Source organism: Rhipicephalus microplus, chromosome 3, assembly GCF_043290135.1.
Source record: "Rhipicephalus microplus isolate Deutch F79 chromosome 3, USDA_Rmic, whole genome shotgun sequence".
In the NCBI taxonomy this organism is placed as follows: domain Eukaryota; kingdom Metazoa; phylum Arthropoda; class Arachnida; order Ixodida; family Ixodidae; genus Rhipicephalus; species Rhipicephalus microplus.
In genome coordinates, this window is record NC_134702.1 from 84,321,525 (window position 1) to 84,344,885 (window position 23,361).

General features: G+C 46.6%; 1 protein-coding gene across 1 annotated transcript in view; it reads right to left on the reverse strand.

The window, feature by feature from the left end:
- Positions 1 to 23,361, reverse strand: part of LOC119172831 (SEC14-like protein 2) — a 151,730-nt gene that overhangs the window by 4,005 nt on the left and 124,364 nt on the right. Inside the window, exons 7-10 of the mRNA XM_037423981.2 lie at positions 10,903 to 10,981; positions 8,937 to 9,017; positions 7,916 to 8,002; positions 2,017 to 2,123 (exon numbers count right to left, since the gene is read on the reverse strand). Of these exons, the coding sequence (XP_037279878.2) occupies positions 2,017 to 2,123; positions 7,916 to 8,002; positions 8,937 to 9,017; positions 10,903 to 10,981 (354 nt within the window). The remainder of the gene's footprint in view (positions 1 to 2,016; positions 2,124 to 7,915; positions 8,003 to 8,936; positions 9,018 to 10,902; positions 10,982 to 23,361) is intronic.

The window sequence follows — 23,361 nt, forward strand, 5'->3', positions numbered from 1 at the left end:
GCGACAGGTCATTCTTACTTCTGTATGTTGTGTGATATACACCGAGCAAAAAAACTATAAAAATGGAACTCTGCAAAATTTTAATACTTTGTAATATTACAATAACCAGAAACCAATTTTAGGTATAATGTGGAATATCGCAATAGAACGCGAAGCACTATATCAAAAAACATACACATTATACATAATTGCCTGAGAGACTGCAAGACTGCTGGACAGATGTTGACAGATTTCACGAGACAGTGCTTCATTTAAAACGAAACACTTCTCTTACAGCACACATTTAACACACTTATAAACACACAGAATCATGCAATAAGGACAAGCTTTGATCACAATAGCAACAATCACAATCGCTACCAACAATAACGGAATATGGCGTTCAAGGTACAAAGTGGAAACACAGTCTTGCATCGCAAAATTCAATGCGGACTTTCCGGCAGTGGTCTATTGCATCTGAAGTACACGAAAGTTGGCACAATCTAGCCCACCGTAAACACATTTCCTATTCCGCAGAAAACTTCTGGAGTCTCCTCGAACATTAATCTTACGGCGCTTACGAATGATGCTATACGAATCCGAGCACTCGCACCGCCACAGCTGACCCTGAACGAACGACGACCTATAAAAGGCTCCTTGGCTGCCTTAAGCAAAGACGACCAGCTGGTTGCTCTGTTCGTCTTTCTTACAGGCGCTACATCCTCCTCGGCACTTATTGCTTCGTAAAACACGTGGACAACATCCGCACCAAGCGTTGCGCATATACAGTGTGTTCCACATAACGTGAGCCAAGAATTTGGAGGCGAATTGAACCAAACGCATACTGTTAGGGGCCCTTTGATCACCGATCCGTAATAAGTGTACAAGCCTTACACACGCATGTATACACGTATACAACGACAACGTATCGCTCAAGTCCACAGCCAACACAATTTGGAGAACTTAAGAGCTTTATTACTTTCCCGCGTAAGGATCTGTTCAGGTCGCTTTCCTCTTCTATCGCCATACATTGAATATGTATTAAGCTCGTAAAGTTATGCTGACATTTTTTTATCAGCCAGTCACTGCACTACATTCTCGCCTGTAATCCTGATCCACTGGTTTCGAGGTGGCGAATTGCGATGAAGCTTGCTATTCTTTATAGTTCAGTATTTAACCCTTCGCATCTTTCATATAACGCCTTTCCTTTCTCATTCTCTCTCAGAATGGTTGGCGGCCAATGTTCTCTTCAGGAAACGCCCGCTTCCCTTTTTACTTTTCACGTAGCTGACTAAGCCGCAACGGCAGCTGATTTCTCTGGTCACACTGGAAAGTTTATTGTCTCTAAGGCCGAGTGTACACTTGTACCCCCGAATGTCACTGTGGTGCACTGCCACTGATACACGAGAAAGGGAAGTGTATTTTGAAAATGATAATAATGGCGATGGTTAACTAAGCAGCACAGCAGATATTTGTTATTTCTAGCAACATGTCTTACGTAATAGTGCGTTACGGCTATAAGTAGTCGTTAAAATCAACTTTCGGTGCACGCTCGGCGTTTGCACTGCCTGTACTGGACATTCTCCTGAGGGCTGTAAGTTGCCTGACAACGAGAATAGTGAAATTTTCGTAGTGGTAGTACGTTTTAACGCATAACAATATTCCTAATAATGACGATAGCCTCAGAATACTATGACCTCAGCTTCGGATAACAATTTAATTATCCTAGAGCCACTGCTACTGGAGCTAGACACTCCGCTTCAGCGATGTTAGTTAAGCGAACGCATTCGCCGACAAGTGAACCTTGCAGCAAGTGTCATTAACTGTTTCGGGGTGGCAGTGGGAGAGCCACACTGGCGGGGAATCGCAGTCCCTTGAATTGGACCAAAGATGGCCCATGCGATAGGTGTATAACAGTCACAAGATGACGGAGGAACGGCCCGAAAGCTTCGAAGCCATGAGTTGTCATGTTCGTGCCTCGAGCTGCCACATTATGAGCTGGAAAATCGCGCGTGTAGGACTCTCAGTGACACTTACGATATGCGTACACCTCGGATCTCCATCGGGTCCCGTCATGGTTCCGCCCCAGTGCACGGGCAGCTCTTCGGGGGCGATGTCTTGTAGAAGGGCATCTTTCCACTTGTCTGCGTTGGAAAAGCGGTACGGATGCAATGAAATTATCATTATGAAGAAACGAAGCAATCTCACTCACATCTTCGAAGAATAAGCAGAATCAGTATAGAACATTTAAAAGATCGACAGCAGGAACTTAAAAAAAACCAAACAAAAAAAAAGGTATCCGACATCAAATGCAGCCACGAATCCTTTTAGTCTGAAAGAGTACTTGAATCAGAGTAAAATTCTACGCAAATAGAGACCAGATTTTTCTGTAACAAGCAAAGTTTCTGCATCGCATTGAAATAATAAGTTGAATTGGATTCGTAAGTGGTGATTGGAACCATGCGTTGTAGTTTACTTGTAGCATTCCAAATTACGTCGAAGCTACACGGACAGAAGAAGAACGCAGAACGTACCCGTGCAAATTGTGTATTGCTGCTGCATTCAACACAGGAACAGCGGGGTAGTGAGCGAACGAAATTTCTGTATCGTGTAGTGAGTGCTATACAATTACCAAACGTGAGCGTTAGATCTAGGGAACTTATAACTTATGTGAAGCGCGTGATGCACGATCGTATGTACTTTTACATTGGGAGAAAGGCTGCTGTGATCCTGAGCTTTTAAATGCCAAGGTTTTATCGCACTACACGGTCGAAGCGGTCCGTGAAGACAAGCGACACTTGCAGAACGAGGTCATCTGTCTTGCTGCACTACACTGACAGTGATTACCTTGCTAATTTATTGTGGCGTCTTGTTTAATCATTATGACCAGCACATTTAATGGGTATCTGTACATGCGGTTTGAATGAAACCTCTGCGTTGATAGTTCTGCGTTTTTCCGCTGTGCCTTCATTTTTTCACCCTTGTATACGCAGCCCTGCCCTGTAGGCTTCAAGTCAAGTAGACGATCAATATGGCTCGCGCACTGTTCCCTAGAAGCGTAATGCCACCGATTTTATTTTGTACAGTTTTTAAGATGTTACACAGACTTCATTTTTTCTGTGCGCGTCTTTATATTTTTTTCTGACATGGTCTCTTGAAGTACACCCGCTGCCTGAATCGTGTTATACAATTACAGCCGTTACTGTACTACCTCTTTGTGGCACCTTACAGCACTGTGAAAGCTTTAGGGCTTGGAACGAAAAGCGGATGATATTTGTTTCTCAAGGTGTAACCAACCGTCAGCCATGTAGGCTCTCTCAGGTTAGCTACGGTATGCCCAGAAACCGGTTATCGAGCTACAGCATCCATAATAACCTTCAATCAAAGAAGGTTAGTGAAATGCTGCCTGAGGCACTCGAGGCAGCCTTTTTTTTTTTGCAATAAAGCGTCCTTCCAAGCATCGATTGCGAACAATACAAGCAACACAAAAGAAGACTAGTTGAGCTGCACTTAAGCTGGTCGGATAGTGCTTTCGCAAGATCGTTTCAGTCATTGGCTTGTAGCGTCTTTGTCGTTGATTGCAAGAGATTAATTAGCATGTTAACTACGCAATACGTATAGTAAGCCTTCAGTGTTGCAATACAAGGAAGCTCTTGTTTCTGTGACCACCAACAGGAGTTCTTTTTTCCTCGTTCGGCGCTTTCCCGTCGAGGCGAACCTAAACGTCACAGGGGCAACTGAATGTTTCACAACCAGTGTGCTCAAAAGCTAAGGCCATGAGAAACTTTGGTTCAAAGTATGCAGTGAGTACAGGAACGTATACTGAACAAAGAGGCACTATAGTACGTGCCACCAGTAGCCTTGATTATGACTTTGGTAATAAATTTCAAGACAGTGTTTGAAGCAGTACGATAAGAAAAGGGGAGAAATGAACTGAAGGGATTGTTTGAAATGCGAAGCATTTCTTTGCATATTGCAAGCATTTGTGTCGTCTATGTGCGTATATAATATCTATCTATCCATATATCTCTCTATCCACTTATGTTTGAGTGCTCTTGTGGTCTCCCCTCAACTTGGCGTGAACCAAACTTAGTATGGGAGGTAGTAAGATGGTTTGACGAATATGATGGGCTGGTTAAGACACAAATAATGCAACAATCCTCCACGTACGTCGCCAAACACTTCCCGCCAGACAGTGGCACATACCCGCGGGCGGGTATGCGCCACTGGTATGTAATTATGTGCCACAGGTGATTTACAATTAGTATCAACCCAGGAACAACGAGAATGAACATGGGCAATTGTAACATGTGGGAAAAACTTGACACCCGCAATGTTGATCCGACGAATGCGAAGAATAAATCTCAGGGTTGCAGCAGGAATCGAACCCATTCTGTGTGGTAAGGAAGCATTTTACCACAGAGCTATTCCAGGTGTAGGGGCTACTTCTGAAATAGACCCTAATTTTCGTGAAACTTCAATAGTGGTAGCAGTGCTGCCAACCCAATTTTATAAACATTACATATGTACTCCTTTTATGCAGCCGTCACGTCGGGTTAACGTCAATTGTGGTTCGTAGCCATGCACTGAAAATGATTTATGTAGCAGTGTCCAGGGCCAGCATCTTCGCGAACATCAGCGCTTCATATCAGCTTCTGGTGTTGCTAATAGGTGTGTTTCAGTTGGCATCGTTGCGCAAGCGCAAGAAACTGGTTATATAAACATCTGCAACTCTTAAACATACGTCTGCGCGTGCAACATTTATAAACATATTTAGCATCATTTCACAACCTGTCGTTCAATAAAAAAAATACAACATGGTCACTTCTTTCCGTGTGCTTCGCATAACGTCGATTCCCAAGGTACGTGAGATCTGCGGAATGTTTGTTCGATAAGTATACCAAGTACTGTAAATCGTTAACCACTTCTTCTAAAAACCAACAATGCTGAGAAAAGGATAAGGAGCATTTGTTCTAGCTGTTAATTAGAGTGTTCTAGCTAAAGATAAAATGAAACGTAATGGACAGAAAATATGACGCCATATTCACGAAGCGAATGATGATGAAGGAGCTTGGTCCAGTGGTCAAATCTGGTCAACCGTGAATCCTCCCTACATCCCCTTGACCATCATACAAAGACGTGCCCTTTCAAGAAACTCTATACCCCGTCAGGCATAGTTTCATATATATGCACTAGAGGGAATGCTGGTGCTAGGGTCTATGGGAGCTGCGACGCATGGCGCTTCAGCGAACATGGAAATTATGGGTCTAGGCTTCGTACTTTACGTTCTTTTTGGCTTTGCATGGCTTGAAGCTCCTTTGTCACGAAACAGCAATCGGCAAATGTTCAGGAGTCGCGCAATTCATCACTTAATTCTCAGTTTGGGCTTACCATTTGAAATCGCGTCACGTAGTTCAAAAAGTTCGTTAATTCTTTCCTTCCAAGCGAAACCGAAACACAGCAATAGACAAAGCCACAAGCGTTATTCGCCGCCTGCAAGTACGAGGACTATCGGTGAATCCATGTCATACCCATAATTTCCATGGTCACTGAACGATCGCAGTGCGAGAGGCCCCTATAGTAAATTTTAGAAAACTCTATGCTATCGTGGCAGCGAAGGCTTTAGGGTGCTAAACTCAATCAATTATTATTATTATTATTATTATTATTATTAATATTATTATTATTATTATTATTATTATTAATACTATTATAATTATTGCGAACTATAACATGATACTTTAGTTCACTATACTCTAGAGGGAGCGTGGCTATACGACGGTAGGATGGATGTGCAAGGCTCGAGTGGATAAGGAGCAAGCTATAGGAACGGATTGCCGGCTCCGTATTTGACAAGTATGCCGATAAAACTGACCATAATCGGTGTCACTTCATTACCACTGCATACAGCGTGAAATGGTCTCTGTCTACCAAGCACAAAACAGTAAAGCTGCAAGCTTCGCGCTGATTGACTGAAGATTTTGAACTACTCGAACCTCACCGACGTTCACTGATTTGGAATTTGTCATTATGAAGAATTGAACTGAACGTGATTCCCGGTTGGTTATCGCTAGAACATCTATTTTTGCCTGAACGCAAAACAGATTCTTGCAGCTTGAGGCCTCAAATATATTGTCACGTTCTTATGAACGACACATGCGTATAGGTAAATATTCTTGGAGTGTCTGTATGATATGTTTGTTTTCATAAAGAGTTTTCATGTGTGATGTCTACCCGTAATTTTTTATTTGCAGTGACAATTATGTACATGCATGTTATGATTTTTTCTGGTTGCTCTGTTGTTTGTATACTCGCATCGCATGCAAACATGTACACGCATGCCGAATGCGCATGGGAGTAGGATCCTCTGTCAGGCAACACGGCCTTTAGCTCTTACTCCTCTTTCTGTATCAGAAATAAATAAAATAAACTCACTTCTCACACACGACATCTGTCTACGGACACACTCGTCGTCGAGCTGAACTGGCCACTAGAAACAAGACGTATTTGTGCACCGGAAGAAAATACAAGAAAGTAAAGAATACGATGAGGTACCTCATCGTATTCTTTAATTTCTTGTCCTTTTTTCCGGTGCACACATACACGCTATGGTGTAGCGCTGTCTCATTCCATGCCCGTGGCAATATGCAGTCTCGAATCAGCGACTGCTGCTGGCGAGACGCATACACTGCACACAAGTCAATGCAGTGCATGACCAATAGTTCTTGGCCTCTTTCGTAGAAAGTCGTTTTTTTTTTTTTTGGCGTAACATAAGCGACCACGCAATGCGATAAGGGGACTAGGTCAAGACCGCTGCATGTTAGCTTATCAGTAGCTCTCATCCAAGGGCTATATTGCGAGCCTAAGTATAGAGTGCTGGGCACGCTCCATCTCAAGGATTTTGCTGTGCTCAGTTGCGCCAGCGTGTCGACAATGACCCGCTTTCGCTGGATGCCTGACGAGGTGCCAACACTATAGTAAACCTTGGCGCGAGATCGCGATAGCCTATACCTAACTTCCCAGTGATTGCGTCACCGTATCCCGGGTCATCTTAAATGCAATCAAACTACCGACGCCGTAAATGTTCAAAATAAAAATGTACGCGTGCACCACGAGCGCTATAAAATATATGAAAAGCGTGAGCAAATTATACGTGGTGTTACTGAAGGTGGCGTGCTTGCAACGGGGTTCTTTTTTGTTTTGTTCAGCATCCAATTTCGTGCATTGCCTATCAGCTTCAAAGACCGATTTCTTGATTGATTGATATGTTGGGTTTAACGTCCCAAAACCACTATATGATTATGAGAGACGCCGTAGTGGAGGGCTCCAGAAATTTTGACCACCTGGGGTTCTTTAACGTGCACCCAAATCTGAGCACACGGGCCTACAACATTTCCGCCTCCATCGGAAATGCAGCCGCCGCAGCCGGGATTCGAACCCGCCAAAGACCGATTTCTACGTAACAAATCCTACACATTCACAGCCATGACGTTAGACATGGTTATTAATGTGTCTGATCAGAATAGTGAGGGGGACCAACAAAGCTTTAGTCTTTTCAACCACCTCTGGGCGAAGAGAACGCGCACCTGTTCTCAAATAAAAGTTTAATTCTCTCTTCGCTCTTCGTTGTGAGTGAATTTTATGATACTTGCGTGAGACGATCGCAAAAAATAAGTTTAATAAGCTTTATGTAATATCACTTTCAAGCAGCTGCGTCAGATAATTTAAAGGGCAACCAGCGGTTTCACTTAATACAGAAGTTTCAGCACTCAGCGGCTTCATATAGTCGCATGAGTACTCCGCATTTCCTGTTGTGTGCAGTAAAAATGGTTTTATCAAACCAAAGGACAAGATTGCTGAGGAGCGCTGCAAACGAATACCGCAAAGAGTGAAAACACTTTTGGCATGAGCACAATTAACTGTGCGTTTACTTTACCTTTGCCGAACACGTGTATCTTCTTCGCCGTCTCTTCGCTGAGGAATGGCTTCACCATGTTGTATATGATGGGATAGATTTTGGGAGCTGAAATAGGCATGCGTACAGGAAGCTATTAGAGGAGTTGGAGATTCGGTGTCATATATCAATCGCTCAGACCATGCTCGACGACGATTATAACATATGATCGAAACAGTATTTGTAGACCCTCACTGACACCAGTAAAAAATATGAGAGAGAAAGAACGGCCTAGAGAAAAGAAAAAGAAAAAAATTGGCAAAAGAGCAGCCACTGTCTACAATAAAAAAATTGCCACCCAAATACACTGACCACAATACTTCTTAGAAAAATCACAATCAAGACGCCAATCGCACAGCACAGTGAACCCTGGAACGTTCTCGATTTTACCCACTCTTTATTTGTCATTTTTCTTCTTTTTTTTGTCTTAGCTGTTCTTTCCCTCTCATTTTTTACTTAAAGTACTATAAATGTACTTTAATTTTTTTGAGAGATCAAAGACATAGCCCAAGGGTTAGAGCGTGAGCCATTTTTCGTAATCAAGTCATCTGGCATTTTGCACTAATTGAAAAAAAAAGACGTGTAATTTGTAAGATTGTAAGAAATACGTTATTTTTGTAACGCCTTCAAACAGGAATAGCTATACGCAGGCTTTCACGTGTTTGTTTATCATATTTTAATGCTGATATAACGACCCTTTAATGCATTATTATCTTAATGAAATGTTGATTGCAAAAAAAAAAAGCGGAAACAAGCAGGTTGTTATCACGAAGTACACTTCGTCTGCAGAAACCAGCTGTCACATCGCAGAATAGAGAGGAAAGCCGTGAATAAAAATAGAATATGGCTGCGAAGTGACAAGAGTGCTCCATTTAACCACCCGTGCAGCTCAAAGCACGAAAATTTCTTTGCCGCATTTACTCCGCGCTAAAATTTACTTATACGTAGCATATATCCATCAGAACGTATGTAAGTGGTCACAAAACAACTCGAAATTTCTCACCATTTATGACGTAGGCCTTCCTTAGCATTTCGGGGTAGTGGTCTTCATACATTGTGACCAGATTGATGATCATATCGAGAGCTGAAATAGAAATGTTGCGCACGTTTCAATAAGGAGATCCCTCTGACGGTCGCTTGCACTTGTTCAAAGTGGTAAATTAATCAGAGGTAACCTTGATCGCGGAAACTTAATTCTGAATGAAAGTGGGCTGGAGAAAGTGCACGCTGCAGCAGTGCAGGTATATCATAAAATGTTAACAAGCTGCTCCTGTCTACTTTCGCAAAGAATAGCGAAGATTTTTCTATCCCTACTGATATAATCTGCAGAAACACGAGGGCTAACACAAGCAGAGCAACATGTTAAAAACTGCCCCCGCCCTCCTCGATGGTACATTGGTTAGGGTGCTCGGCTGCTGACCCGAAGGTGAAGGGTTCGATCCCAGTCGAGGCAGTCGCAGTTCGATGGAGTCGAAGTAGTAGAGGCCCGTCAGTGCTCGTTAATGTCAGTGCTTGTTAAAGAACACTCCATGGTCGAAATTTTCACAGGCCTCCACTACGCTCACAAACATATATGGTTTTCAAGCATATCGTGGTCTCCCACAAACATATCATGGTTTCCGAACGTAAGACGTCATATAATCCTGTTATTATTAAAAACTGGTCACTGAATGATGAAAGAAAAGTGCAAGACGTAAAATTCAGGGAATGTCAGATGATAGTGTGCATCAGCGAGCAAAGGGGCGTAACAAATGTTCTGCTTCGCATTAAGAGGGGGAAAAGGGAAGTAGTTGGGTAATGCAACGCGAGGACGTATAACCGGATATTTATTCGAGCTGTGATTCTCGGCCATGAATGTTCTGAAGCAGGGTACAGGTGATGAGAGAAGCCTTGCACTGACAAAAAAAAAGGGGGGGGGGTCACAAATTAACGCAAGATGCAGCGTGAAATAGGTGCCCTTTATATATCCCTGGCAAATAATTGTAAGCCGTCAAATTCGGTCTTGACAGCTCGTCAATAAGCTGTGCGGTCTGCAGTCGAATTCAAACTGTTTCTAACTATGTTAACGCATCAAATATCAAGGTCTAGAAAAAGGATGCCCGCGTGCGCATGTCGCAGAAAGCTGCAACAAAACAAAACCTTTGTAGCATTCTCGTGAATAAGGGGCAACATAAGTGTTTTTTGCCGCAGTGCAGGTCTGTTATGCGACGAAGCATACCCATTTGAGAAGCACTGAACGAAGTGACTCCCATTTGAGAAGCACTGAACAAGAGCGACACAACTGTTGCCAATGAAAGGGACGAGCTGTATGCAACAGTAGAGAATGAAGTAACGTGACAAAAAAGTTAGAATGTTCACAGTCGTAAGATTAAAGCAGGCCAAGAAAAGTGAGATATATTGAGATTAGAGGGACAAGTCTTCGTTTTGTATGGGGTGTATTCCTCTTGAGAGTAATAGGGGCTTCTTTTATGGGAACAATATTTGCACAATTGTATATTTTATGATGGTTAAAAGAAGTACTCTCACTGGTTCGAGGCAAAGAAACTTGCATTCGTCAGGACCTTTTGTTAGTCAAATTGATCAAGCTTCACTGGTACTTCTTGTTCTACCAGTGCTCATCGTTTCATGCTGCCATCTGCTTCTGCAACTGGTGTCTGCTTTAGATACTCATTATATATACTGTCTATAGACAAACACGATGTTAGGTAAAAAAATAGAGAAACGTTTTTGTTTGTTTGTTTGTTTGTTTCTTTCTTTCTTTCTCTCTTTCTTTCCTTGGCAATGCAGCTTTTTTTTGTCACAGTAACAGAATTTCTGCATCTTACGTCTCAAATATTGACAAAAAATTATTCTACTTATTGCCTGCGCGTTTCATGTTATTTATAATCCAGAGTCAGAATATATTCAAACCACCGAGATTCGTTTTCCGACGCAGCTAAACGAATGGGTGTTACTTTGATGCAACTCACCTGGTTTCCACGCAATCTGTTTTAGGTTGAAGTTTTCAAGGTCGAATATGAAGCTGTGCATCTCTATCACCCGGCCGAGCTGCAATGACAAAAAGAAACGTAGGTGTGAGAAAAAAGGACATCCACGTAATCGAAACTATGTACTCAAACTTTACAAAAACGCATAAATGCAGTGAGAGGGAGAGAGAGAGAGAGAGAGATAAATAGAGAGGAAAGGCAGGGAGGTTAACCAAGCTTGGCTCGGTTGGCTACCCTACACTTGGGGTGGGAGAAAGGGAGAATAATAAAAAGGAAAGAGATAGAGAAGAAGAGGAGTAAGAAATAGAAGGATGAATAGTCAGCTCGAGACTACGCAGCATGGTGTCACACAGAGAAAATGCGAAGGAAACAGGCCTTATTTCCGGAAAAGGACACAAACTACTTTATCTTGCTTGTGCGATTGATTTTACATACTGCACGAAGCACAGAGTACTGATAAATCAATTGCCATTTTGAAAGCAAGTCAGGCTCAACATCCAAATGCAGGTAAAAGTAAAGCGAGCTTTATACAATTACATCCGCACTTTACTCCATCTCGTAGATAACTGTTAAACAATAGGCAATGCCTACTAACACAGCCCCGGGGGTTTTCAACATGTCAAAAGTTAATGATATTGACACACCTCGATGGGCGCATGAAGAGGAAGAGGTGGAAGCGGTCTGGCTCACGAGCAGCTCGGTCGCCGGTTTTCTGGCTCTGAGCTGTACCGATCTCAACCATTTCCTGTAAATAAACGCGTTCCTTCGTCACAGTTGTGGTGGAAGGTGCTGGGTAAGCCAGCTACTGTCAAGCGAGACCGGAGAGCAGCCGTCTACTAACGACGGAACCGCAAGAGCACGAGCTTCGCCGCAGCCGTCGACTAGCGGGCTTGCCACCACTACCTCAAGATATGAACTTGGACGGAGACATCCAGCAGCCGGTCGCGAGGGCGCCGTCTTTCCACTACCGAGAGCCACGCACATTTACAGGAAAACCTGGCGATGACGTTGAAGAATGGCTCAGCCACTATCAACGGGTGAGCCGAGCCAATGGCTGGAATGCGGCCAGCCAGTTGTCCCACGTGGGTCTATTTCTCGATGGCAGTGCTTTAGTGTGGTTCGAGAATCACGAAGACACCTTGACAACATGGGACCAGTTTATGGAGGAGATCAAGAAGTGCTTTGGCGACCCTGCGACGAAGAAGAAACGTGCAGAGCAAATGTTGTCGCAGAGAGCTCAAGCTTGTGGTGAGACATGCAGAACCTACATTGAGGAGGTACTGAAACTGTGCAAATGTGTGGACACCAACATGACGGAAGAGGACAAGGTGGGCCACATTCTCAAAGGAATTGCGGAAGACGTCTACCACTTCCTTATCGGCAAGGAGAGTCTTGAGTCTGTGGCCGATGTGATTGGGCACTGCCGAACGTTTGAGGCCCTGAAGACTCGCCGCATCACTACGAAGTTCGGACGCCTTGCCAATGTTACGACCGTCGCCACTGTCGATGTGTGCCAAGACTCCGTGCCTACCGACCTTTCGTCAACGATTCGCCTCATTGTACGTGAGGAACTTCGTCGTCACCTTTACGCGCCCTTGAACGCCCGAGAACCACCGTGCGATACACCGTCCACAAGTATCAATGCTACGAGTTTCGAGGAGCGCAGCTATTCCAACCGCGGCCCTCAGCTAAGGGCTCCACCACCGGCGTCTTCTTATGTAGAGCCGCCTTATGCTCCCCACAGTCGTTACGGCTACAACAGCCGTCCACCTCCTTTTGCGTCTCAGTGGGAACAGAGCGCCGCGTACCCTCAACATCCAGCGACGTTCCCTATGCCCCGTGAACGGCCCGTCTGCTACCAGTGCGGTGTTCGTGGACATATCGCCCGATTTTGCCCAATGCGACGTAATCCACGTTCGACATTCCCTCAGAGATCCGCGACGTTTGCACAACGAAGCCAACGGCCTGACTACACCTACTGGCCCCCCAACCCAACTGACGAGCGGCACGCCTACCAGCCGATCAACCGGAGTGATTCGCCCGGATCTGTGCGCAGCTTAACGCCGCCCACCACCCGTCCACCTCGGTCACCATCTCCACGGCGCCGGTCACGAATGTCGTCTCCGCCACCGGGAAACTAGCCAGCGCGGCCGACGGAGGTGAGGTCGCTGGACGTACCGATTTTCATCAAAGAATGCCTCCACCAGTTTCTATGCTTCAGAATAAGGTTCAGGTACTTGTTGACGACGTTCCCACGATGGCATTGATAGACACTGGCGCAAGTGTTTCCGTGATGAGTTTAGTTTTTAAGCAACGACTAGGCCGTAAGGTTATGTTTCACTGGGACAAACCTGCCACATTTCGGGCAGTGAGCGGCGCATTCTTGCGTCCTGTCGGCGTCTGCACTGCGTCTGTTAGTGTTGCCGGTAAAACGTTCAAGGCGGAATTCACAGTACTGGCTCAATCAACGCATGACGTTATACTTGGCATAGACTTTTTGCGAGAGTGTCGTGCGACCGTGGATTGTGGAGCAGGTGAGGTTCTGTTGTCTACTCTCGCCCAGCAGCCTGATTGTGAGAAAGGTAACCTCACTGTAGCTAAAGATGTACTTCTGCCAGCGTGGTCCACGGCCAGCGTACAAGTGACCACTTCGGAAACCAACTCGAGTTTGAATTCACGTGACATAGTGATTGAGCCGTTGCCTGTAGCTTGTCTCAAGAAAAACATCTTTGTACCACGATGCATTGTATCTCTCGCAGACGAGACGGCTCAATTATGGGTGATAAACAGCTCACCCGAGTCGGTTGTACTACCGGCTGGTATGCGCCTTGCCCTGTTCGAAAAGCAGAGCAGCACCTGCATTGGAGCTTTAAGCGATCTTGAAAGGGCGGGTCCGGAAACTTCTGGTATGGAAGCTGAATTTTCAAAAATGGTTAGCAAGTCCATTTCCTCACAGAAGCGCAAAGACCTGGTTGCACTGCTGGCGAGACATGCTAAAGTATTTGATTTTGCACGGAAGGTGCCTAGGGCTCAGATACCGACCACGCGCGCTCGTCACAAGATCGATACTGGCTCTGCTCATCCTCTCCGACAAAAGCCCTATCGCGTGTCCGTGTCCGAACGCAAAGTTATTGCTGAACAAGTTGGCGAGATGCTAGCCACTGGTGTAATTCAAGAATCGTCAAGTCCGTGGGCTGCGCCTGTTATTTTGGTAAAGAAAAAAGACGGGTCCTGGAGGTTCTGTGTTGATTATCGGCGTCTCAATTCTATAACCAAGAAGGACGTGTACCCCCTCCCCCGCATTGATGACGTAATTGACTGCCTTCATTCAGCTTCCTACTTTTCTTCGGTAGACTTGCGATCCGGGTATTGGCAGATTCCCATGGATCCAGTTGATAAAGAGAAGACGGCTTTTGTAACGCCAGACGGTCTATTTGAATTTAATGTTATGCCGTTCGGCTTGTGTAATGCTCCGGCAACATTTGAACGCTATATGGATACCGTCTTGAGAGGCCTTAAATGGGAAATTTGTTTATGTTACCTGGACGATGTGGTTATTTTTGGACGAACTTTTGCAGAACATAATCATCGCCTTGACGTTGTTCTAACATGTTTGGAGAAAGCCGCCTTGACACTGAACTCAAAAAAATGTCGTTTCGGTGAACGGCAAACACTGGTTTTAGGACACCTTGTGGACAAAGCTGGTGTTAGACCGGACCCGCAGAAAGTGGACGCCGTCAGCAAGTTTAAGCAGCCACAGTCTATCCGCGAGCTACGAAGCTTTCTGGGCCTATGCTCTTATTTTCGCCGCTTTGTACCTAATTTTGCTGAAAAGGCCCAGCCACTGACTGACTTGCTGCGCAAGGACGTCCCTTTCCACTGGACACCAAATTGTGAGTCAGCGTTTAAGCAACTAAAGTTCGCTCTCACTTCCGGGCCAATACTATGCCACTTCGATCCCTCTGCTTCCACGGAAATCCACACCGATGCCAGTGGAGTTGGTCTCGGCGCGGTGCTTATTCAACGACACAACAATGCTGAACACGTCGTCGCCTATGCAAGCCGGTCCCTGAGCAAGGCAGAGCGTAATTATACGGTTACCGAATTGGAGTGCCTCGCCGTCGTTTTCGCCGTACACAAGTTTCGCCCCTACATCTACGGTCGTCGTTTCTCAGTTATCACAGATCATCACTCTCTTTGCTGGTTGGTGAGCCTACGTGATCCATCTGGTCGACTTGCGCGATGGGCCATACGGTTACAAGAATTTGACTTCACGGTCCGCTACAAGAGCGGTAATCGCCACGCAGACGCTGACTGCCTGTCACGGCTTCCTCTACCAACGACCGAGTGTGAAGCTGATAATTTTGACGATTTTATCACAGCTATTGACTCTCATTTTCCTGACATCGCGGCTTTCCGGACAGCACAGCACGAGGATCATTGCTTAGATCACCTGTTTGCCTCCGCGAATGACCCGGCCAGTTCAAGCTCTTTTGTAGTCCATGACGCCGTCCTTTACAAGAAGAATTATTCTGGCCAAGGCGCCCGTCTGCTTCTGGTAGTTCCACGCACTCTACGTCCCCAAATTTTTCGGTTCTGCCATGACAACGCAACCAGTGGGCACATGGGCTTCGCCAGAACGTTTCATCGCATCCAGCAAAGGTTTTACTGGCCCAAGATGCGACGCGACACAGAAAAATACGTAGCGGGTTGCGAACAATGTCAACGTCACAAGCGTCCCACGACTACATCACCCGGACTTCTCCATCCCGTACCACCTCCTAGCTCTCCCTTCGAGATTGTTGGTGTCGACCTTCTAGGTCCGTTTCCGCGTTCAGCCAGTGCCAATCGATGGGTCATCGTGTGCGTCGACCACCTGACGCGCTACGCAGAAACTGCGGCTATACCTACTGCAACAGCCTTTCACGTGTCGCAGTTTATGCTTCGGCATATCATTCTCCGTCATGGCCCTCCACGAGTCGTCATTAGCGACCGGGGACGTCAGTTCGTCGCTGACGTCGTTGAAGAGATCCTACGCCTGTCTGCCAGCCAATTCCGCCACGCAACCCCGTATCACCCCCAGACGAATGGCCTCGTAGAGCGGACCAACAGGACGCTAACGAACATGTTGTCAATTTATGTTGATGCCAAGCACAAAAACTGGGACGAAGTACTGCCCTATATCACATACGCCTACAACACCGCGAAACACGAGACAACAGGGTACGCGCCCTTTTTCCTGCTCTACGCCCGCTCCCCCCGCAGTTGCCTCGACACCATTCTGCCTTTTACGTTAGATGTGGAAACATCGGTTGCCGAGTCACTATGCCGCGCTGAAGAAGCCCGTCGCGTCGCACGCCTTCGAACCATTGCATCTCAACAGCGCTCCAAGACCCGGTACGACGCCCACCATCACTCCGTTGCCTACACAAAGGGTGACCTGGTGTGGTTGTGGACACCTGTCCGCAAACGTGGTTTATGCCAAAAGTTTCTGGCCCACTACTCCGGACCATTTGTAGTCATTGACCGTCTCAGTGACGTCACATACGTCATCTCCGGCGTCACAAGCAATGGTCGGCGCTCTAGCAAGACACAGCTGACACACGTCGCGCGCCTCAAGCCATATCACCACCAACCTTCCTATTGACTCGCCCAGTGGGCATCGTCTGCGAACGGGGGAAATGACACACCTCGATGGGCGCATGAAGAGGAAGAGGTGGAAGCGGTCTGGCTCACGAGCAGCTCGGTCGCCGGTTTTCTGGCTCTGAGCTGTACCGATCTCAACCATTTCCTGTAAATAAACGCGTTCCTTCGTCACAATATGTTTCATTACTGTGAGTTCAAGCTTTGAGCAAACTTCGCTTAAAAAACAAGTGGATCATGTCAGTGATGTGAGTGGCGGCGCTTGTAGACATTACGGAACCTGTCCATCAACATTTATGCATAGCGTCAAAAGCCATTTTTCCAGCTAATTCATGGCTTTTTTGTACGTTTTTTTGTAACCCCACCCCTTTTGTAATGTCCGCCTGGGGACCTTTAAGGTAATAAAATGAAATGAAATGAAATAAACGTTACTCAAGGCAGGAACTTGACGCTAAATGAACTGCGACAAAGAAAAGTATATTTATTTGCTCCTGTCCTGGAGAAGAAATGGCGAGGTAATAGAGGAAAGACAATCGATAGCGAAGCCAAATGCTGCAGGTTTTCTTCATCCTTTACTCGGCGGCAGCTTCCTCAGCAGTGCTAAGGACGACATAACACGACACGTGGCGTTTATTTCGTATTTTATTGACGAGATGTTCCTACGCACGTTCTTGAATTGCCAGAAAAAAAAAAAGCCTTCGCACAAGCTTTTTTGAGGTCTGTGATAATGAGAGGGCGAAAAGTGGCCGCAGAGAATGAAGAGAAAGATCCTGTGGTTGGAAGGAAGGAAGGAAGCAACAAAAAGGGAGAAGGCAGGGAGGTTAACCAGAAAGACATCCGGTTGGCTACCCTACACTGGGGGATAAAGGAAGGGGACAAGAAAGACGAGAAAGAGGAAAGAGAGGGAAAAAAGGGGGTGAAGGAGAGACTGACAGTAATTTCACTGCAGCGTGTAGAAATCTACCGCATGTCAGAGGCGTTCACACAAGCCTGTCTTTCTCAGGAAACGCAGCAGGGCTTTCACTGCCTTGTGGGCTGTCGAGGCATGTGTACATTGCTGTAATAGCACCTGCACAGAAAGAGGCCGATCATCCAGTCGCCGCATTGCGTTGGCAAGTACTTGTCTCTCTGAGGCAAATCGAGGACAATGACACAGCAGGTGTTCGATATTTTCGTCGGTGCCACAAACATCGCACGCCGCACTGTCAGTAATTCTGATTAACGTGGTATAAGCTTTCGTGAAAGCAACTCCCAGCCAAAGGCGATAGAGAAGCGAAGCTTCACGTCGATGTAGGCCGGGTGGCGGCCGAAGTTGTAGTGATGGGTCGAGCTCGTGCAGTCGTGTACGTCGTATGCTTGGTGTGTTCCACTCGGTCAGTGTGAGACTGCGGGCCAGTTGACGAATCTGCCTCGCCGCATCCGCTCTTGAAAGCGGTATCGGAACACTGTTCCCTTCTTTATGTGACGTGCGAGCAGCATGATCTGCAGAAACATTGCCGCCTATACCACTATGCCCAGGTAACCACTGAAAGACGATGTCATGGCCTTTTTGTATTAACAGGTGGTGTAGTTTCACGGTTTGGTAGGTCAACTGGTCGTGGCATCCGCGTCGGAGAACTGATATCAGGCACTGTAACGCTGGTTTTGAGTCAGAAAACACAGCCCATTTACCTGGTCTTTCTTCTGAATTGATGTGTTCCAGTGCGTTGCGCAGAGCCTCGAGTTCTGCCGTCGTCGAACTCGTCACATGTGAAGTCTTAAAACACCGAGTTATCCCTTGTGATGGTATAACCACTGCTCCACCTGAACTAGACGGCGTAGTAGAGCCATCCGTGTAAATGTGCACGTGGTTACTGTAGTTTTCTTCCAGTAGGGATAGACTCAGTTGTTTCAGGGCATGTGTCGGTAAGTCCGATTTTCTCCTCATTCCTGGAATCTTTAAGTGAACTCGCGGCTGGCTCAAGCTCCAAGGAGGAAGCAGTGGCTTTAATGCAGGTGCGTATGCCTCAGCAAACGATGAACGATGCTTGGAGACAATAGTGCCGTATGTCGTGCGGGGCCTTTCAGCAGCTAGACTCGCCAGGTGGTGAGAAGGGGTCCTGGCATAATGCCTGAGGTGCATGCGCATTGTCTCGGTAATAATATGCGTATTTATCGAGTGATCTTGAGCGATGGCAATGGTTTCAGCCGTTGAAGCACTGCGGGGTATTCCAAGGCATATCTTAAGTGCTTGGGCTTGAATGATCTGGATTGCGCGCAGGTTGGTCTTGCCGGTGTTAGACATTGCAGGTAAGCTGTACCGTAAGAATCCGATAAACAGCACCCTGTACAGTTGTAGCATGGATGATATGGGCACTCCCCAATTTTTTCCTGCAAGAAATTTGAGCATGTGGCATGTTGCGATCAGCCGCTTCTTCACATAGTTCACGTGTGGAGTCCACGACAGGTTTCTATCTATTATGACTCCCAAGAACCTGTGGCTTCTGCTGAACGATATGTATTCTTCATTAATCGATATACTGTAAGCAGACATTGGTTTCCGCGTGAACGCTACCACTGCACACTTTCCGCAGGACACCTCGAGGCCTTGTTTACGAAGATAGCATGACGCCGTTGTAGCAGCCTTCTGAAGGCGGGCGCGAAGCTGAGGCCTTGTCACACCTGATGTCCAAATGCAGATGTCATCAGCATAGACAGAAAGTTCTACAGTGCTAGGTAGCTGCTCGACTAGACCAATGAGAGTTAGGTTGAAAAGGGTAGGGCTTAGCACTCCTCCCTGAGGAACTCCTCGGCTGCTGTAATAATCAGGTGTTGGGCCATTCGCTGTCATCACGTAAAATGATCTCAGCTGTAAGTAGCTGTACACCCACATATATATCTTGCCACCAAGACCTACTGTTTCCAAAGCACTAAGGATGGCTTCATGGGTGACATTGTCGTAAGCCCCCTTAACGTCTAGAAACAGGGCGGCGCACAGTCTCTTACAGGCTTTCTGGTGTTGAACATATGTCACCAGATCAACAACGTTGTCGATTGACGAATGGCCGCGCCTGAATCCGGTCATGGATACTGGATAGATTTCGTAGTGCTCTAAATACCACTCCATTCGTGTTAGAATCATTCGTTCCATCGTTTTTCCCACACAACTGGCAAGTGCGATAGGACGGTATGAGGCAATATCTAAAGGAGATTTACCAGCCTTTAGAAGTGGAATGAGGCGACTTGACTTCCATGCCTGGGGAACAGTACCAGTCTGCCAGGAGTCGTTGTATAGGCGTAAGAGTGCCTTCCGAGCTTCGTCTCCAAGATTACAAAGGGCACGATAGGTAATGCCGTCAGGACCGGGTGCTGAAGAACGTCTGCACAGAGCCAGTGCCGCCTCTAGCTCATCCATAGAAAACTGGCATTCCATACGGGGATCACGTGAGGGCGGTGGGTTGTCAAAAGTTCCCGTTCTTGATACTGTGAAATTGGAATCACCGGAAATTCTTCTACAGAAAGATTCTGCGACGTCAATCTCTCTGCATCGAAGGTGAAGTGCCAGAGATGTAAACGGGTGTCGCTGACCCAAGGTTGTGCTAAGACCCCGGACAGTTCGCCATATCAGTGATAGGGGCTTTCGTGGATCCAACGACTCGCAAAAGGATGTCCAACGTCGCCTAGCCAGTTTATCCATGTGCCGCTGCATTTTCTTTTGAATGCGTCTAGCCAGCCTCAAATCATCCATGCACTTTGTCCGTCGGTACCTTCGTTCTGCACGACGGCGTATTGCGCGAAGTTTCTCAAGCTCGATGTCGAAATCGGTGCGCTTGTGACTAGTCAAATGTGTATGCGTGGTATTCTGCAGGACATCCTTTATTGAGTCCTCTAGGTTATATGATGAGCCGTCGGTACAGCAGTCTTCCATTAACATTTTGAATTTCGGCCAATCGGTGTACTTGAGGCCTCTTGAGGACTTGGAGCTGGTGAAACCTTCTATACACAGGTAAGTTGGTATATGGTCGCTGCCCCGCGTTTCCAGATCCGAAAACCAGTGCACTTTCCTGATAAGTGAGCGAGAAACCAATGTAAGGTCCAGGCAGCTGCTATAGGCTGATCCGCGTAAATATGTAGGGCTTCCATCGTTACAAACGCAGAGTTCGTACTCCGAGGCTAAGGACACCAATTTTCTTCCTCTAGAGTTGTCCCTGGAGCTTCCCCATAGGAAATGGTGGGCATTGAAGTCGCCAGTGATCACCCATGGCCTTGGAGTCGATGTCAGAATACCGCGTAAGCGCTCGCAGTCAAGGCGGCTTGATGGAGATAAGTAAGCTCCGATAATCGTGAAAGCAACCTTATCCTTCTTCACAGTAAGGCACACATACTGATTCCCTTCATCAGGCGAGACTCTGTGGTGAACGTAAGTGAGGTCATGGCGCATGAATACAATAACTTTGCTGCAGTCTCTGTGAGTGGAGGACATAAAGCACTCATATCCTGACAGCTTGATTGAAGCACATAGGTTGGGTTCACAAATCACAATAATGGGGAAGCGGTTCACAAATACAAATTGTCTAAAGTCAGACATGCGCGACTTCAGTCCTCTGGCGTTCCACTGAAAGACAGATGCATTCTTGACTTCCGCTCGAAACGACGGTGCCTCGCTGGCCATGGTTCTACCTTAGAGCTGCAAGCACCGGACTCAGGGTGTCCAGCACATGCAGTGCGGTCTGCGCAGCAGAAGTCTTCATATTACTCAGTAGGACACGCATGGTACTCATCAGCGATTGCAGCAAGCTTATCACTTGATCTTCATTCATCGCATCACTGGTTTGAGGGGTCGTCGAGGGCGGCGGGATTTGATGCAGCTCCGAAGTAGGTTGACGTCGTGGAAGAGAGGGCCACTGTTCGGAAGGCGCGACTGCTGTCCCTTTCTTCTGTTTGGCAGTATCCGTCTTCAGTGAGCTCGGTGTTCGTGAGTCAGCCTCTTTGATAGAGGATGACATCTCTCTATCGGTAGAGGCGTTTTTCCGTGATGGTCTTCGCCCACGACGCCGTCGTCGGCGGAGTGTAGCGGCAGCTTCCTTGTGTGTAGAATTGTCACGCACCATACGCCTGAGTACCGCGTGCTCGTTTCGCACCCGCGGGCAATCTTTGGATGAGGCCTCATGAGCGCCGTGGCAGTTTGGACATCGTAGTATGGTGGCACTGCAGGCGTCTTTTGAGTGAGACTCAGCGCACCGCGGACACACAAGTTTGTTCTCACAGACACCTTTTACGTGTCCCATCTTGAAGCACTTGTAGCATTGCAGTGGCTTCGGTATGTAAGGACGCACTGAGTGGCGAACATGGCCAACTTTGACATACGAGGGAAGGCTGTCTCCCTCGAACACAAGCCTCAAGCAGCGTGAGTTGCCGAGTCTGGTAATGTGCGTAATGCGGGTGCCTTCAGTCGCTGGTTTTATTAGTATTGGCAGGTCATTAGCTGAGATGGAAAGATCCACATCATAAATGACGCCAACAGTGCCATTACAACCTGTAGCGACCATTGGCCGAACTTTCACGTTGCCGATTTCTGTTATGTGCCGAAGGCTTGGCAGTGCGCTACGGTGCATAACGTCTACAGCAAGGACATTCTTTCGTGCATTGATCCTCACGTCTTTGATCTCATTCGGCGCGGTTTCCTCGAGAAGCACAGAAAGAACTTGCCTGTTGAGGAGTCGCAAGTTAGATGCAGGGTCTTCAGGCATAAACAGCATGGTGTGCGGCCACCGCTGTGGTGCAGTCTTAACGGTGGAAACACTTGCCGACGATGCCGTTCGCAGCAGTCTTCGTTTTGTAGATCGATTCATGACGACCGTGAAGTCATCACCCGATGACTCAAAGCCATCCGAATACAAATCGGTTGCCTCACTATCGGTGTCGCTGGACGCGTTGCTACGCTTCCTGGATGACGAAGTCCGGCGCGACGGTTGCACGCCTGGAACATTCTCAGGTGTGTCCTGAAGCATCACCGCAAAGGAGGGAGCGGCACCTCCCAGGATTTCGAGGAAAACAAATTGAAAACACTGAGACACGGGCACAAGCGTTCTGTGAGAGAATCACTTCGTCGTCGTCGTCATCCTGTGGTTAATATTTAAAGAGATAACCGACCACTGTAGTTAGAGAGAGCTCCTTGCATGCTCTTCATTAAACGTATACCACAGTCGACGTTTTGGCGCCTGCGGTATACATGGCGCCGAACCCAGTGGCTCGTCATACTTGTTACCCGTATTTGGATACAGAATAAAGCAGGTGTTGAAAATGGCGGACTTCGATCACATAATCTGCACGGTTCTCTAACAGCGCCAAAGGATTAGCATAAAAATCAGAGAAGTGGTGGAAGCCTTCCACACTTGGAGAACAGGACGCAAATGTGTTGGTCTTCTATTGCCTTGTCCAATAAAAAAATATTCATGCTTAATCGAGAATAACTTGGGCATTCCGAGCACTTGCGTGTATTAGGCAAGGTTTATGGGATTGTTGTGCTTTTTACGCATTCATCAGTATGTTAGAAAATGAGCATACACTCATGCTTGTTATTCAGCTTTAAGAGTGAAAAAAAAAATTTCCCCTGAAAAATCTCGTATGCTAGGCTACGACATCATTTGTGTCTGCCAATTTCTTGGTCACGTTTTCCGAGGTCTTCGTAAACAAAGCATGGTGCTTAGGTCAAATTCAAATGACCAACTACAAGCAGTTCGACAAGACGGGGATATATACCAGGGTACAAGTGCTTTGGGTACTATATAAATGGCACATATAGAGGGTACTAATCTC